General features: G+C 44.8%; 1 protein-coding gene across 3 annotated transcripts in view; it reads left to right on the top strand.

Moving 5' to 3' along the window:
• The first annotated feature begins 7,293 nt into the window (after positions 1-7,293).
• THADA (THADA armadillo repeat containing) overlaps positions 7,294-17,939 on the top strand; it is a 779,727-nt gene continuing 769,081 nt past the window's right edge. Inside the window, exons 1-4 of one of the 3 annotated variants that reach the window (XM_040351533.1) lie at positions 7,294-7,391; positions 12,846-12,938; positions 14,376-14,470; positions 17,499-17,629. In XM_040351533.1, the coding sequence (XP_040207467.1) occupies positions 12,863-12,938; positions 14,376-14,470; positions 17,499-17,629 (302 nt within the window). In that variant the 5' untranslated portion in view covers positions 7,294-7,391; positions 12,846-12,862. Of the gene's footprint in view, positions 7,393-12,841; positions 12,939-14,375; positions 14,471-17,498; positions 17,630-17,939 lie in introns of all 3 variants that reach the window. The other 2 variants (XM_040351532.1, XM_040351531.1) reach the window with 2 other exon arrangements.

Here is a 17,939-nt window from a genome sequence, read left to right as displayed (position 1 = left end):
CCTGTCACTGGTGAGCATGGCCTGTGTGTACGGTATATGTGGAGAAACATTCTCCCTAAAAGCATGTGAAATGATCTACTTGATGGTTTTACTGCTACAGGACGGCCGCTGTACGCAGGATCATGTATATATACAGGGCCGGATTTGCTCTCCCTGCCGCCCCAAGGCCAGGTTCCACAATGCACCCCCTCCCCGCCAACTGATCCACCCCACCCCAAATCAACAGAGAATGGCAATCAGATGGCAGGGGCGGCACAGTTAGTATAAATATTTTTGTTTCTTTTCTTTTCACATTTTTTATCACTCTTTTGTATTTGTAGCTTGTCGTTTACTTTTTTTCTTTTTGTATAATTTTCTTATTATTTTTCTTATTCATTACTTTTTTATTTTATTAATTTAATTATTAAAATGTTCTTATTATTTTTATTGTTTTTTTTTTTTTTTATCAATTTTTTTCACTTAAAGCGGAGTTCCACCCAAATAATGGAACTTCCGCTTTTCGGAACTCTCCCCCCCTCCGGTGTCACATTTGGCACCTTTCAGGGGGGTGCAGATACCTGTATAATACAGGTATTTGCCGCCACTTCCGGGGAGAGACTCCCACTTTCCGCCCCCCCCGCTGCCCCTCCCCACTGCCTTCTGGGAAACACACTGGTCCCAGGAGACAGCGGGGGAAACTGGGAAGGCACCGCGCTACTTGCACATGCACAGTAGGGAACCGGGCAGTGAAGCCGCAAGGCTTCACTTCCTGATTCCCTCACCGAGGATGGCTCGTCTTCTGCTGCCAACATCGCGGGCGTGCTGAACAGGTAAGTGTCCATTTATTAAAAATCAGCAGCTGCTGTATTTGTAGCTGCTGACTTTTAATTATTTTTTTTTGCGGGACCTCCACTTTACCTTTATTGCTATCACACAGGAGAAAACAATTCCCTGTGTGATAGCAATTGGAGGTGACAGGTTGACCCTGTCACCTCCAAAACAGGAGTCCTAGCACTATGCTAGAACTCCTGTCACAGCTGAGATGGGAAGAGCACAGCTCACCCCTCTCACTGTGTACATCGGCGGGAGGGACAGGAGACAGACTCGGCGGCCGGGGGGAAGACGGAGTCCCGAAGACAGAGCCAGCAGAGAAAGGTATGTGGGGGGGGGTTAGGACGGCAGCACACATTTTACAAGTGATTTTGGCAACATCGCCGCAATCACTTGTTGACGAGCGAGCGGATTCCCCCACACTACATTTAGTCCTGCTAGAAAGCAACTTAACTGTATGTTTCTGGGCGTCGGGGGACTCCATGCCACTGCCGCCCCTCAGTGCCCTGCCGCCCCGAGGCCTGGCCTCGGTGGCCTTGTGGGAAATCCGGGCCTGTATATATATGTGACCCTGCCCTTCCAGGTAGTGTATGCAAATGGATGCCGCCAGCGGCTGGCTCCCTCTGTAATTATTTACAGCAGTAGCCGGTGGGTGGGTACCGCGGACTCACTGTCTGCCGGCACCTGCCGATCGTTCGGTACAGAGGCAGAACAGCATTCTGCTCAAGCGCCTATGTAAACAAGGTAGATTGTCGTTCTGTCAGGAGGGAAGGCATGGATCCTGTGTTCCTGCAAAGCAGGGACATGGGTCCATGTCTTTCCTTAGTAAAAGCACCTCCCACACTGGATATGCACACAGTTAACCCTTTGATCGCCCCTGATGTTAACCCCTTAGCTGCCAGTGTCATTAACCACTTCTCTACTTTGGGTGTTTTTCAGATTTGGTGTTTACAAGACTAAAACAGTTTTTTTTGCTAGAAAATTACTTAAAGCGGGAGTTCACCCATTTCTAAAAATGTTTTTTTTCTTCCCCTAGATTCCTGCTCGTTCGGTCTAGGGGAATCGGCTATTTGTATTAAAATATGAGCCGTACTTACCCGTTTTCGAGATGCATCTTCTTCCGTCGCTTCCGGGTATGGGTCTTCGGGAGCGGGCGTTCCTTCTTGATTGACATTCTTCCGAGAGGCTTCCGACGGTCGCATCCATCGCGTCACTCGTAGCCGAAAGAAGCCGAACGTCGGTGCGGCTCTATACTGCGCCTGCGCACCGACGTTCGGCTTCTTTCGGAAAATCGTGACGCGATGGATGCGACCGTCGGAAGCCTCTCGGAAGACTGTCAATCAAGAAGGAACGCCCATTCCCGAAAGCCCATACCCGGAAGCGACGGAGAGGATGCATCTCGTAAACGGGTAAGTACTGCTCATATTTTAAAATAAATAGCCGATTCCCCTAGTAAAAACGAGCAGGAATCTAAGGGGGAAAAGTGCCCTCTAAGTGTGAACCCCCGCTTTAACCACTTGCCGACCGCGCTATAGCAAAAATACTGCTACAGCGCGGTCGAGTTACTGTGACAGGACGTCCCTGGGACGTCCTCGTGCACTTCCGCGTTTGCGCGTCCCCTGGGGCGCGCTCACGGAAGTGTCCGTGCTCGCCGGGTCTAGAAGACCCGGCGCATCACGGATCACGGTAAATTGCCGCGAATCGCGACTGTTTACCAAGTAATCGCTCCGTCAAATGACGGAGCGATCACTTGTAAACAAACCGGCGTCATTTGATGACGCCGGTTCCCCCCTCTCCTCTCTGTACCGTTCGGTACAGTGCGAGAGGAGAGGAGAGAGGGGGGGGGGGGAGCGCGGGGTGTCAGCAGTGCTGTGGCTGGATCTGTGACAACTGCAGTCACAGATCCAGCCATCCCTCCCAGCTCAGCTATCCCTGCCCAATACATACAATACTCTGCCATACCCCTTACTCTGCCATACCCCTTACTCTGCCATACCCCTTACTCTGCCATACCCCGTTACTCTGCCATACCCCGTTACTCTGCCATACCCCGTTACTCTGCAATACCCCGTTACTCTGCAATACCCCGTTACTCTGCAATACCCCGTTACTCTGCAATACCTTGTTACTCTGCAATACCCCGTTACTCTGCAATACCCCGTTACTCTGCAATACCTCGTTACTCTGCAATACCCCGTTACTCTGCAATACCCTGTTACTCTGCAATACCCCGTTACTCTGCAATACCTCGTTACTCTGCAATACCCCGTTACTCTGCAATACCCCGTTACTCTGCAATACCCCGTTACTCTGCAATACCCCGTTACTCTGCAATACCCCGTTACTCTGCAATACCTCGTTACTCTGCAATACCTTGTTACTCTGCAATACCCCGTTACTCTGCAATACCCCGTTACTCTGCAATACCTCGTTACTCTGCAATACCCCGTTACTCTGCAATACCCCGTTACTCTGCAATACCCCGTTACTCTGCAATACCTTGTTACTCTGCAATACCCCGTTACTCTGCAATACCCCGTTACTCTGCAATACCTCGTTACTCTGCAATACCCCGTTACTCTGCAATACCCCGTTACTCTGCAATACCTCGTTACTCTGCAATACCCCGTTACTCTGCAATACCCCGTTACTCTGCAATACCCCGTTACTCTGCAATACCTCGTTACTCTGCAATACCCCGTTACTCTGCAATACCCCGTTACTCTGCAATACCTCGATACTCTGCCATACCCCGATACTCTGCCATACCCCGATACTCTGCCATACCCCGATATTTGCCATACCCCGATACTCTGCCATACCCTGATACTCTGCAATACCCCGATACTCTGCAATACCCCGATACTCTGCAATACCTCGATACTCTGCAATACCCCGATACTCTGCAATACCCTGCGCAATACTCTGCAATACCCCAATACCCTGCGCGATACTCTGCAATACCCAAATACTCTGCAATACCCCAATACTCCGCAATACCCCAATACTCCGCAATACCCCCAATACCCCAATACTCTGCAATACCCAAATACTCCACAATACCCCAATACTCCGCATATATAATGTTTTGGGGTAATATGTAATTTTCTAGCAAATAAATTGTGATTTTTCCATGTAGGAGAGAAATGTCAGAATTGGCCTGGGTGCTCCAGAACGCCTGATGGCGCTCCCTGCATGTTGGGCCTCTGTATGTGGCCACGCCGTGTAAAAGTTGCACACATGGGGTATCGCCATACTCGGGAGGAATAGCAGAATGTGTTTTGGGGTGTCATTCGTGGTATGCATATGCTGTGTGTGAGAAATAACCTGCGAATTTGACAGAAACAAGTTTTTTTTTTTTGTTTTTTACAGAATTTTCGGTCGTTTTTCTTTTATAGCGCAAAAAATAAAAAACCCAGAGGTGATCAAATACCACCAAAATAAAGCTCTATTTGTGTGAAAAAAAGGACACAAATTTCAAATGGGTACAATGTTGTATGACGGAGTAATTGTCATTCAAATTGTGAGAGCACCGAAAGCTGAAAATTGGTCTGGTCAGGAAGGGGGTTTAAGTGCCCAGTGGTCAAGAGGTTAAATATGAGATCTGGGGTCAAAAAGACCTCAGATCTTATATTTAGACTAAAATGCAAAAAAAAAAAAAAAATTGGAAAATGTCATTTTTTCAAATGACAAAAAAAAAAAATGTTTCTTTAAGAGGCTGGGCGGGACTGACGTTTTGACATCACTTCCGCCCAGCAGAGCTATGGGGACGGGCGAAGGAGATTTTTCCTTCAGTCTCGTCCCCGCTCAGATGCCGAATGGTCCCGATCTCCTCCGCCGCTACCGACGGCTCCGGTAAGCAGCGGAGGGCGCGGGAGAGCGGCGGGAGGGGGGGGGCCCTCTCCCGCCACCGATAACGGCGATCTTGCTGCGAATTCGCTGCGGAGACCGCCGTTATCGTTACCAGAACCGCTGACAGTAAAGATAGATACCTCGGCTGTGGCAGCAGCTGCTGCCGTTACCGAGATATGTATCTTTAAAGTTAGGCCGTATATAGTCGTACAGCGGTCTGGAAGTGGTTAATACAGTGGCAGTGCCTATTTTTAGCACTGATCACTGTATTAATGTCGCTGGTTCCCAAAAAAGGTTAGGTGTCCGATTTGTCTGCTGCAATATCACAGTCCCACTATAAGGCCCCTTTCACACTAAAAATAGCGCCTAAATACCGCCTGAAAAACTCCTGCCCAGCATTCTCAATGTGAAAGCCCGAGGGCTTTCAAACTGAGGCGATGCGCTGGCGGGAGAGAAAAAAATCTCCTGCAAGCAGCATCTTTGGAGCGGTGAGAGGAGCGATATGTATACCGCTCCTTCTCCGCTCCTTCCCATTTGAAACAATGGGAAACCGCGGTATTAACCCTTTTTCGGCCGCTAGTGGGGGTTAATGCCGCACCGCTAGCAGCCGAAACCTGCGGCAATTCCAACGGTATAGCGCCGCTATTTTTTGCGGCGCTATACCGCCACCGCACCTCCCGCCTCAGTGTGAAAGGGGCCTTAGTCTCTGATTGCTACCATTACTAGTAAATATAAATAAATAGAAATATCATAAATCTATCCCATAGTTTGTAGACGCTATAACTTTTGAGCAAACCAATCAATATGCGCTTATTGCCATTTTTTTTTTTTTTTTTACTAAAAGTATGTAGCAGAATACATATTGGCCTAAATTGATGACGAAATTTGACTTTTTTTTTTTTTTTTTTAGAAAGAATAGGATGTTTAATTCACAAATTAAATCTAACAGTATTTGCTTTTCACTGGCAAAAAGCAATGGATGTAAGTGCTGTTACTGAGTTCCCATTGTATATGCTGTGAGGATATCTTGTTTACTGCAAAATTTGACTTTTTACATTTTTTTGGGATATTTTTATTGGATAGTTTTATAGCAGAATGTAAAAAAAAAAAAAAAAATTGTTTTTTCTTTTCAAAATTTACTTTTTTCTTTATAGTGCAAAACATAAAAAACGCAGAGGTGATCAAACTCCACCAAAAGAAAGCTCTATTTGTGTGAAAAAAAAAAAAAAAACTGCAAATGTCAGTTAAAGTAATGCAATGCCGTATCAAAAAAAAAAAAATGGCCTGGTCATGAAGGAGGGGTACATTTTCCAGAGCTGAAGTGGTATAAAATAAAAGTATTTTGCAAAATAACAACTAACAAATTAAAGAGGAACTGCAGTCTGCTCACATAATATGTAATAAAAAATATCTTTGCCATTCTGAAGCTTCCCTCCAACCACTTTGCATATTATTTTATATATACTGTGATTCTGTACTTGCCAAATATGCTGCAGAAATCTCCCTCCACTGAGTCTGGCTGCAACCATTTTAACTGTGGGCAGCTGAAGCCGCTGCCTATTCACTTCCTGGATTTACACACACCTCCAGCTCTGCAGCTCTCATTGGCCCTCTTATGACTCATTCTCTCTTCTCAGCAAACTCTCACAAGAGTGACACAGAGAGCTGTGTATGATGTCATAAGCCTAGACTAAGGCTTCTTTCACACTATGGATTGTATGTCCGTTTTATAATATCCGTATTACACCTATTAACGGACATTTATTAACGGATTTAATAACGGATACATACGGATAAATATTTTACCATTCTTCCTTTATTGAAAACGGATAATGTTTATCCGTATATATCCGTATACATCCGTTATATCATTCCTTTCTAACGTCCGTTAATAAAAACCATTTCACCCTTTCTTGAAGTCCAGCTCCAGAAGTCTTTACTGAGCATGCTCAGTAAAATTAACGTCCGTTAACATAACGGACATTTACGGAGACATTTACTAACGTCCGTGCGCCATAGACTTCAATGTTAAAATATAACGGACGTTAATATATCCGTTACTTGCAACGGACAAAAAATGGACAAAAAATAGTGCAAGACCCGTCACATATTCCGTTATAACTAACGTCCGTACGTTATAACGGACTATTACGGATCTTTACGGAACATAAAAAAATCCCTTAGACTTTAATGATATTTTATAAAGGACGTATAACTTCCGTTTTTTAACATTATCTGACGGATTTTAATACGGATTATTAAAACGGATTTATTTTGTAGTGTGAAAAGGGCCTAATAATGACCAGACAAGAAACAGGAAGTGGGCTTTATATGGTATTTACTGGCAGAAAAAAAAAATGTTTTACTATCCAAAGTTAAAACAACAAGGGCAGAAGATTTATTAGATGACAAAATGACTGAAGTTCCACTTTAAAGAATGTATTTCTGGTCCTTGAACTGTTATACAGCTTATTATACGCTTGGTATGTCTTGCGTTCCAGCTCTGTCTCCGGCTCGGGTGCCATTTTTGTGGCGCCGACTCACTAGCTTTGCTTGGAATTTGTGCTTCTAGAAAATGGCCGCCCTATGCTGATTATGTAGACATATTTCTCCGGCGCTAGGTACGTTTTTTTGCTAAAGTAGGGGGGTTGTTGCATTGACATGTAGCTGGTTATCTCCTGACTTCCTGCACATGGTGAGCAGAGCTCGGGGGGAACTATAGAGACATAGTGAGTATTGTGGGAGGATGGGGCATCCTGTACTAGGTGTAGGAAGTAAAGGGCATTGTTACTAAGGGGAGCTTCTTGTAATGCAGCTGGTGCTGGGTGTATACGTGGAATTTCCTTATGTTTGGCTCTTGCACTTTGAAATTGCATGTACTGTGTGTGTGAGACTGACAGTGTATGTATGGGGGGAGCACTGGGGGTGAGGAAGAAAACCTTTAAAGGTCCATTTACACCACATGCGTCTTTAAACGCAGCGTGAACGTGTATACGGTAAAAATGAATGTATTCCAATGAGCCTAGTATACACTGCGGTGCTTTCCTGCGTGTTTGATACAAAAAAAAAGCTACAGCGTGCGTCATTTTTTGGCACAAGAACGCACAGCAGAAGCACACAAACGCACCTAAAAACACGCAAATGCGTCTGGATGCAACTTGGGGCACACAACACATCGGTTAATGCATATGCGTTGCAGTTTTTTATTTGTTATGTGTTGGCGTGCATTTTACACACAATGGGGCAGATCCACAAAGATCTGCCCCGGCGCATTGTATCTGAGATACGCTACGCCGCCGTACCTTACCTGGCTTTGGTTCGAAACCATAAAGATTTTGCGCCTTAAAGCGGTGGTTCATCCTCAGTAACAACATTATAGCATTAAATTCAGCATAGTAGCGCGAGCTACAGTATGCCTTTATTTATTTGTTTTGCCCCGTACTCACTGTGCAATCCTATAGAGAAGATTCCGACTCCCCGCGGGGAATGGGCGTTCCTATCCAAAGGCAAGATGATTGACGGCCGGCTATGGCACGTCACGCTCCCCGAAGATAGCCGGAGTAGGTCTCGGCTCTTCCCGGCGCTATACGGCGCCTGCGCACAGACATCAGAGCTGGCGCCGTGAAGAGCAAACACCTATTTCGGCTATTTCCGTGAAGCGTGACGCGCCATAGCCGGCCGTCAATCACGAGCCCTCTGAATAGGAACGCCCATTCCCCGGAAACTTTAAAACGCGATTACAGAGTGAGTACGGCGCCAAAAAAATATATAAAGGCATACTGTAGCTCACGCTACTATGCTGAATAAGATGCTAGAAAAAAAAATGTTTTAGGGAGAACCCCCGCTTTAAGTAACGGCGGCGTAGTGTATCTCAAGCGGCGTAACGGCGCGGAATTCAAGTTGGGCGGGTAGGGGCCGTGTTTTGTTTAAATGAAGCGCGTCCCTGCGCCGAACGAACTGCGCATGCGCCGCCCCTAAATTTCCCGCCGTGCATTGCGCGAAATGACGTCACAAGGACGTCATTGTTTTGACTTGGACGTAAATTACGTCCATCCCGCGATTCACGGACGACTTACGCAAACGGAAAAAAATATTCAAATTAAACGCGGGAACGACAGCCATACTTTTTTTTTAATTCTTTTTATTAGTACGACGGCCATACTTAACATAGCAGGTTTAACTATACGCCACGAAACCGCAGCTTTAACTATACGCCGAAAAAAGCCGACTAGAGACGACGTAAAAGAATGCGACGGCCGCTCGTACGTTCGTGGATCATCGGAAATAGCTAATTTGCATACTTGACGCGGAAAATGACGTGAACGCCACCCAGCGGACGCCGAAAAATTGCATCTTAGATCCGAAGGCGTACGAAGACATACGCCTATCGGATCTAACCCAGATGCCGTCGTATCTTGTTTTGAGGATTCAAAACAACGATACGACGCAGGAAATTTGAAAGTGCGCCGGCGTATCAGTAGATACGCCGGCGTACTCTCTCTGTGGATCTGCCCCTTTTGCGTTTGTTATTTTTTTTTTGTCTTGCAATTCGTTTGCGTGCATTTGATTGCGTTGCGCTGAAGAAAAACTGTGCTCGCCATTTCAACGCTGGAAACATGCAATGCTACGCGCTGGCGTGATCTTTATTCATAGGGAGACGTTATTTTTGTTTGCCATGCGCTCAGAAACGCACCCCAGAGATTCTGGTGTGAAGGAACCTTTAGACCCCTTTCACACTGGTGCGGGCGTTAGCGGTAAAGCGCTGCTAGTTTTAGCCGCTTTTATAGTGGTGCTTTTTGGCCACTAGCCCCGGTTAATAGCACCCCACTAGGGGCCATAAAGTGGCGCTATAACAGTAGTAATACGCCGCTAAGGCCTGTTTAACACTGGGGCATTTTTCGAGCGAAGCCTCATCTGCGATCCCTATGTGCTGGTAAAGCACCGCTAAGCCCCTAAAGTTTTAGGGCGTTTTTGCAGTGCCTCGGTGTGAAAGGGTAAGGCGTTTTTACAGCGCTTTTCAATTCATTTCAATGGAGAGGGGCGTTTTTGGAGCGTTTATTTCAGCGCTCAAAAGCTGCTCCAAAGATGCTGATTGCAGGACTTTTCTTAGGCCCCTTGCACACTGGGGCGTTTTTCATGCGGTACAGCGCTAAAAATAGCGCTGCTATACCACATGAAAAATCATGCCCTGTAGTGTTCAATGTGAAAGCCCGAAGGCTTTCACATTGAAGCGGTGCGCTAGCAGGAGTGCACCAAAAGTCCTGCTAGCCGCATCTTTACCGCGGTATAGGAGCGGTGTGTTCACCGCTCCTATACCGCACCTTCCCATTGAAATCAATGGGAAAGCGCGGTAATACCGCCCGCAACGTGGGCGGTATTAACCCTTTTTCGGCCGCTAGCGGGGGTTAAAACCTCACCGCTAGCGCCCGAATATCGCGGTAAATACGACGGTATAGCCGCGCTACAAATAGCGTGGCTATACCGTCACCGCGGCTGCACGCCTCAGTGTGAAAGCAGCTTTAACGCCCCGCCAGTTCAACGCCTCAGTGTGAAAGGGTAAGGCGTTTTTACAGCGCTTTCAATTCATTTCAATGGAGAGGGGCGTTTTTGAAACGTTTTTTTCAGCGCCCAAAAGCTGCTCCAAAGATGCTGCTTGCAGGACTCAATGTGAAAGGGTCCATTGAGATGCATGGAGAGTGCTTTATGAGCGTTTTAAGAGCGCTATTTTAACGCTAAAACTCTGTAAAAAACGCTTCAGTGTGAAAGGGGTCTAAAACTAGCGGCACTTTACTGCTAACACCCGCACTGCCCCAGTGTGAAAGGGGTCTAAGGGTTCCTTCACACCAGGATCACTGGGGTGCGTTTTGTGAGCGCATTCCGAACACATGGAAATAAATAAATAAAAAATAACGTCTCCCTGTGAATAAATTTCTCACCAGCGCTGGAAAAAAAAAAAATATGGCAAGCACTACTTTTTTTTTCTGAAGCAACACGATCAAATGCGCATAAACGCAACACACTGCAAAGCAAAAAAAACAACTCTTTGCAGCGCCGCCCGTTAATTTCAATGAGCAGTGGCGATGGAGGAGCGGTGTATACACTGCCCCAAAGATGCTGCTTGCAGGACTTTTTTCCCCGTCCTGCAAGCGCATCACCCCAGTGTGAAAGCACTCAGGCTTTCACACTGAGGAGGCACTTTTCATGTGCTTTACAGGCGCTTTTTTAGCACTAAAATGCCTGGAAAGTGGCCCAGTGTAAAAGGGGTCTTACTAAAGAAAGGACGTGGAAATAAAGCAAAGAATTATTACAGAAAAATGCACTGCAAATACACTGGAAACACATTTCAAACATGCATGCAGAAACGTACTAAGCCCTCGCTCATATTGAACAGCCTTGAAATTGTGCGACTTCATCTGAAATCGCACAATTTGAAAGTCGCATGTCAGTGCAAAGGGTGGACCAACTCAATATTGACCCCTACGGACTAAGGGCCAGATTCTGAAAGGACTTACGACGGCGCAGTGCTATGTACGCCGTCGTAAGTCCTAATCTGACCCGTCGTATCTATGCGCCTGATTCTTAGAATCAGTTACGCATAGATATCCATTAGATCCGACAGGCGTAAGTCTCTTACGCCGTCGGATCTTAACTGCATTTTTTTTTTGGCCGCTAGGTGGCGCTTCCGTCAAATTCCGCGTTGAGTATGCAAATTAGCTAGATACGCGAATTCCCGAACGTACGCGCGGCCGACGCGGTAAAGTTACGACGTTTACGTTAGGCTTTTCCCGGCGTATAGTTGCCCCTGCTATATGAGGCATAAGTGCGGCGTACCAATGTTAAGTATGGCCGTCTTTCCCGCGTCGAAATTTTGAAAAAGTTACGTCGTTTGTGTAAGTCGTCCGTGAATGGGGCTGGATGCCATTTACGTTCACGTCGAAACCAATGACGTCCTTGCGGCGTACTTTGGAGCAATGCACACTGGGAAATTCCACGGACGGCGCATCCGCCGTTCCACAAAAACGTCAATCACGTCGGGTCACAGTAGTTTTACATAAAACACGCCCCCCTGATCCAAATTTGAATTAGGCGGGCTTACGCCGGCCGATTTACGCTACGCCGCCGCAACTTACGGAGCAAGTGCTTTGAGAATACAGCACTTGCCCGTCTAAGTTGCGGAGGCGTAACGTAAATCGGATACGTTACGCCCGGGCAAAGATACGCCGCTGACTGAGAATCTGGCCCTAAGACTGGGATACCTTTAACGTCCCAATAGTTTTGACAATATAGTGTACATTATTACACAGCAGCAAACAAATACTCTTGCACACAAGTGTGTTGATCAGGTGATGTAAAGTTCAGGGTGGATAACGTCTCAGGCCTCGCTGCCCCTCCAGGATAGGGGTATGCTAGCAATCAGAAAAGGAATAAAGAAAAAAGGGCGCACCAGCCTTGTGCATTATCCTTTGCTGGCTGACGCGTTTTGAAGGGATACCCTTTTCCGCAGAGGCTCTGAGGAAGACGGTATCCATGCGAAACGCGTCAACAGCAGTGGTTCTCATGTCCTCTCTCATATCTGGAGGCTGCTGTTATTGGACGGATTGCCGCAAGTTTTTAAAGCTTTTAGATTGCGGTTTCTATCACATGCTTTTGAGTAGTTTTTTTTTTTTATTCATTCTTTTAATATATCAAAGGATAATGCACAAGGCTGGTGTATATATTCCACACCTGACTGATCCCTGTGGAAGAAGAGAATAGCTGTAGTAGTCAGCGCTGCTGCTGTGGTCCTCACTGTCTCTTCTGGATCCCAAGCTGGGGGGGGGGGCCACCGTGCTGCATAGTAACAAGCTCAAGTGTGTTTCTACGCAAGTCTGAGCCCCCACCTGAGCTGTCCTGCCGGGAAGCTGTCAAAGCCAACAACTAATCATAGGCAATGGATGCATTGCCTGCACTGCACACCACAGTCCCTGTGGAAGAGGAGAATCACTGTAGTAGCTGCTGCATACAAACAGTAGCTGCTGCTACTACATTGGTCCTCGCTGTCTTCTACATCCTGTGCCAAGTTGCTGCCCCTCGGCACACTGACCATAAGAGGTCACTCACTAGGCACTCTCTATGGGAGCCTAAGAAGGGTTGGTTATGCTAAAATAGTTTGTCAATGTATATTTTCATATTTTTTTTCACAGACATACTGAACTTAAAGATGGTCTTAAAGAAGAAAAAAGTGATCAAAGTTGATGTCCTGACGCTCCATGGACTGAGCATTGATAAACTTAAAAGTAAGTTAAAGGGTCACTAAAGGAAATTTTTTTTTTTAGCTAAATAGCTTCCTTTACCTTACTGCAGTCCTGGTTTCATGTCCTCATTGTTCGTTTTTGCTCTGATGTTGCTGTAATCCTTCTCTGTTCTGGACACTTCCTGGTTGTCTGTTTCCTGATGAAAAAAGTCATGGGAGCTTTCTCTCTGTGGTCACTAATCAAGGAAGTGTGATTACTGTGTGTCTAAAACCCCTCAACACCAATTAGTTTCGTTTTACAAACCATCACTGCCCTGTATTGGCTCTGAGTCTCTGTACATCACAGAAGCAGGAAACATGCAAAAACGAAACTAAACTGTAGGCACATTATATGATTGATTTTTTTTATCAATTTTTAATCATTTTTAAAAGGAATCAGTTAACTATTATGTCTCTATACCCTGTAAACAGTCATTTCAGCAATTTATTTTTATTTACAACTCCTTTAAGCACCCCAGCTTTTGTAGGAATAGTTCAGTTTTCAAGGCACAGTCCATCCAGATATGAGAATCCACTTGTGTAACAACTTTGATGCATTGAAGGGCTTTTTTGCATTTTTAGATCCTTTAAGGACTTTATTGATCTTTGAACCTGACCTAAAATATTTGTTTTGGGTAGATTGATATTTCAGAATAAACTTATAATTTAAATAAACGTATTGCTAGAATTTTCTTAAAAGAGAAGTGTAGAAATCACACATTTTAAAATAAATAAATCCATACTCGCCTAGATGGCTGCAGCACCAATGCCAGCTGTATCTGTCCATCACCACCTCTAAGACCGAGAACGGAGCGATCAAACGCTGCCAAACGTTCAGCCTCTTTGAGGCGGTGAGCTGGGATTGGTGCTGCAGCCATCTAGGTGAGTATGGATTTATTTATTTTTATTTGTGATTTTTAAACTTCTCTCTTAAAGGGGTTGTAAAGGTAAGTTTTTTCACCTTAATGCATTCTATGCACCAAAAGAAGGCCCTTTAAAATCCACTGCCCCTATATTGAGACTTCATAGAGCCGTGTGTTCTTATTCTGCAGAGGGATACACAGAACTCATAAAGAAATAAATGTAATGACCCATCTGACTTGAGCACTGTTGCTGTGTTCTCTGGATAATAGAAACTCGCTGGATGTTTTCTCTGGTTGGCTGCAATTGATCCTTTTATTCACCAGGGTAGAAAAGTGAATCCATTGCCCAGAACAGGCCATACAGAGTGTGTGTGTGTGTGTGTGTGTGTGTGTGTGTGTGTGTATATATATATATATATATATATATATATATATATATATATATATATATATATATATATATATATATATATATATATATATATATATATATATATATATATATATATATATATATAATGACTGATGTCTACTATAAAGCAGAAGATAACACATTTTTACATGACATGTTTCTATAGATTTTACAGATGGCGAGGCAGAAGGTTTGCCTTCTCTTCTTCTTCGGTGCTTACAGTTACAAGACGGAGTTCAGCAAATCCACTGCATCAAAAAGGTAACAACTGGAAAATGATTTAAATAAGTTTTATTACAACTGAGAGCACCCTGAGTTCACTGGGTCTGTTCTTCCACACTATGGAGTCTCTGTGCTTCTGCTGCAGCAGGATGTGTCATTGATCCAGGTTTATTTTCTGTGATGTTTAGTTACTTAAAATCCTTGAAGGGGAGTTGGGATTCCAAAATAATTTTGGCAGTTGATGGTGATGGGATATCTGAAATTGAAGTCATTGTAAAGGTATTTTTTTTTAAAATAACAACCATGTTATATTTGCCTGCTCTGCTCAGTTGTTTTGCACAGAGCAACCCTGATCCTCATCTTCTCAAGTCCCACACCGGCGCTCCTGTCTCTCCCCTCCCCCCTGCTGAGTGCCCTCATAGCAAGCTTCCTTTGGGGGCACTCATGCAGGCCTGCTCCCGAGCCAATCTGTGTGTCCATTGACGCACACAGTGCGGCTCGGCCTCGCCCCCTGCTTCCTCCTCACTAGCAGTGATTGACAGCAGAAGGAGCCAGTGGCTCCCGCTGCTGTGTCTCAGCCAATGAGGAGAAAGCAGTGATACTGCTCTTGTGCACAGCACCTTATTGACATTAATCTTAGGTAAGTATAGGGGGAAGCTGCACTCAGAATTAAAATAATAGAATGGATTATGGTAAAAAAAAAAAAAAAAAACCTTCTGCGTTTAGAACCACATTAATATTTTCATCCTATTTTAGTCAAGAGAAAAGTCTAGTGGATTACCTTTTGGTTGATTTAAACCTTTAAAAATGATAGGATCACAAACTTAAACACTTCATGTTTTGGCAATGGGACAGAAAAAGAAGAGAAATTTCCCCTATGGGGCAGAAAAAAAAAAAAAAAAAAGACGGCCATTATAACCCTCTCTTATTCTATTCAAAAATCAAAAAAATAAAATAAAAAATAAGTTTTGCCTTTAAAGGGGTTGTAAAGGTACAATTTTTTTTTCCTAAATAGCTTCCTTTACCTTAGTGCAGTCCTCCTTCACTTACCTCATCCTTCCATTTTGCTTTTAAATGTCCTTATTTCTTCTGAGAAATCCTCACTTCCTGTTCTTCTGTCTGTAACTCCACACAGTAATGCGAGGCTTTCTCCCTGGTGTGGAGTGTCGTGCTCGCCCCCTCCCTTGGTCTACCGGAGAGTCAGGACTATCGGAGATAGAGAAAGGAGCTGTGTGTTAGTGGGCGTCCTGACTCTTCTGTAGTCCAAGGGAGGGGGTGAGAATGACTCTCCACACCAGGGAGAAAGCCTTGCATTACTGTGTGGAGTTACAGACAGAAGAACAGGTAGTGAGGATTTTTTAGAAGAAATAAGGACATTTAAAAGCAAAATGGAAGGATGAGGTAAGTGAAGGAGGACTGCACTAAGGTAAAGGAAGCTATTTAGGAAAAAAAATTGTACCTTTACAACCCCTTTAAAGGCAAAACTTATTTTTTTATTTTTTTATTTTTGGATAGAATAAGGGAGGGTTATAATGGGCGTCTTTTTTTTTTTTTTTTTTTCTGCCCCATAGGGGAAATTTCTCTTCTTTCTGCCCCATAGCCAAAACGTTAAGTGTGAAGAAATCCCTCCTTACGAGAACTAGTGTCTCTTCTATTCCTGTTTTGGTGTAAACCCAAAATATCAGATTTTCTTTTACTTTTGATAATAATGGTAAACATGACAAATGGAGAGGGTGGATCTCCCTTAAGGCCTGGTAAACACTACTATTTTTTTTTCATTCAACCCGCTGGGTTAAACGTAAAAAAACTGACCGCTCAGGTCGGAGCTGCTGTACTAACAATCTGATGCTAGTACAGCGATCTCCCCCCACTGTTCTATTGTGTCCTGACCCCCTTCAACAGAAGGCAGCCGCCATACACATGGGCTGAATTATAGGGAGAAAAAACTGCGCTTGTCAAAAACGTTCTAAATATATATGCGTCAAGGCAGCAGAAGAAATGTGATAAGCATATAAAGTCCAATATAAAGGTAAACTGCGCCAAGTAGGAAACCAGATAGGCTGGTAAAAAGCAATGATAATAGATAATATGAATAAAAGCACATTCAGTCCAATAAAAGGTTCGTAGCAGCACCACCATGTGTCAGCAAAACTTCAGTGTGAACACACCACCACCAAACTGAAAGCCGCTTACCAGAACCACCCAAACATTAGGCATGTAGACAGATTTTATTCAATGGGCTCCACATCAGATTCGCATCAGACTGGGGAGGGATCCAGGGAGCAGATCTCAAATTGCACCACATCGATGATTGAACATATCCTCGGTATATAAATAAAAACGGACCATAGCGTGATACCGTACGAAATATTTAATAAAAATGCATAAGACATGTACTTGCAAACATCTCATGATTAAAAGCGTGTATGTATGCCGGCCGGCAATAGGAGCCCTTCCTCCTTCAGATGGAACGCGGTGACGTCAGTGTGCGCCTTCCCAGACGACGTTTCGTCATTAACAGACGTTCTCAATGGGGATCAAAAAAGATTGTGGCCATATAGATGCTCAATAGCATCGTTATGGGTACAATAGTATCTATATGGGCACAACAGCTTCTATAAAGATGCTATTGTGCCCAAATCGCCCGCCCAGCATGACCCATTCAAGTGAATGAGGCTGCTCTGCAAGCACCCTGCAACTTTGGGCATTATAGCAACAAAGGGGTAAAAGCAGACGGTGAGAAGGCATTGTGTTGCCCCCTCTCTACCTGCTTTAGCCCCTTGCACCCTGCAGAAGCATGCAGTTGCGGGGTGCTTGCGGCTTCGCCCCATTTACTTGAATAGGTCACAGTTGGCAGGCGGTAGCACCCACTAAAAGCAACAGGGGTTTAATTCCTTGGTGGGGTCTGATGAGGATCAGGGTCCGTCTAAGGCAGGTTCACTTTCTGTATATGTGCATCAGGGTATGGTCGAATCCTGATACTACTTTGTTTCTTGGTGTGGATGATTGACTAAAAGGCAGGTCTGGAAATATTTTCTGTAAACCGTCATCTTATCTCTTTTTTCAGGTGGTGCCTCTCTTAGAAGACCTGCCTAGCAGTTCCGCCGGTACGGAGGAGCTCTGCTGCTCTATGAAGGTTCTGGCTGAAATGTACTTTGCAGTTGACAACAAGAATCCACTGAAAAAGGTCTTGGCAAGGTAAAGCAAAGCATTTGTTTATATAATTTTAGAGCAGGCCTGAGTTTGTCTCAGACAATCCTCCTGTCTTATTCGACTGCTATGGCACCTCTGTAATGAGACTTCTTGGTGCCCTGGGGTGTTTATGAGGGCACCAGTTGCGGTAGTACAAATACACTGGTATCTGGTTCATATATTGGGTTCCTGAAGAATGACTTTTCTATCCAGTTCTCAGCTTCATTCCCTTACTTTGTCTGTTATGAAGGAGTCTCACTCTTGCTGCTCAGGGGTCCCTCTCCCTTGCTTGGCTTCATGGGGGCAGTGCAGAAAG

The sequence above is a fragment of the Rana temporaria genome, chromosome 4, assembly GCF_905171775.1.
Source record: "Rana temporaria chromosome 4, aRanTem1.1, whole genome shotgun sequence".
In the NCBI taxonomy this organism is placed as follows: domain Eukaryota; kingdom Metazoa; phylum Chordata; class Amphibia; order Anura; family Ranidae; genus Rana; species Rana temporaria.
Note: the sequence above shows the minus strand (reverse complement) of the source record. Positions and strands in the feature narration are given on the sequence as shown.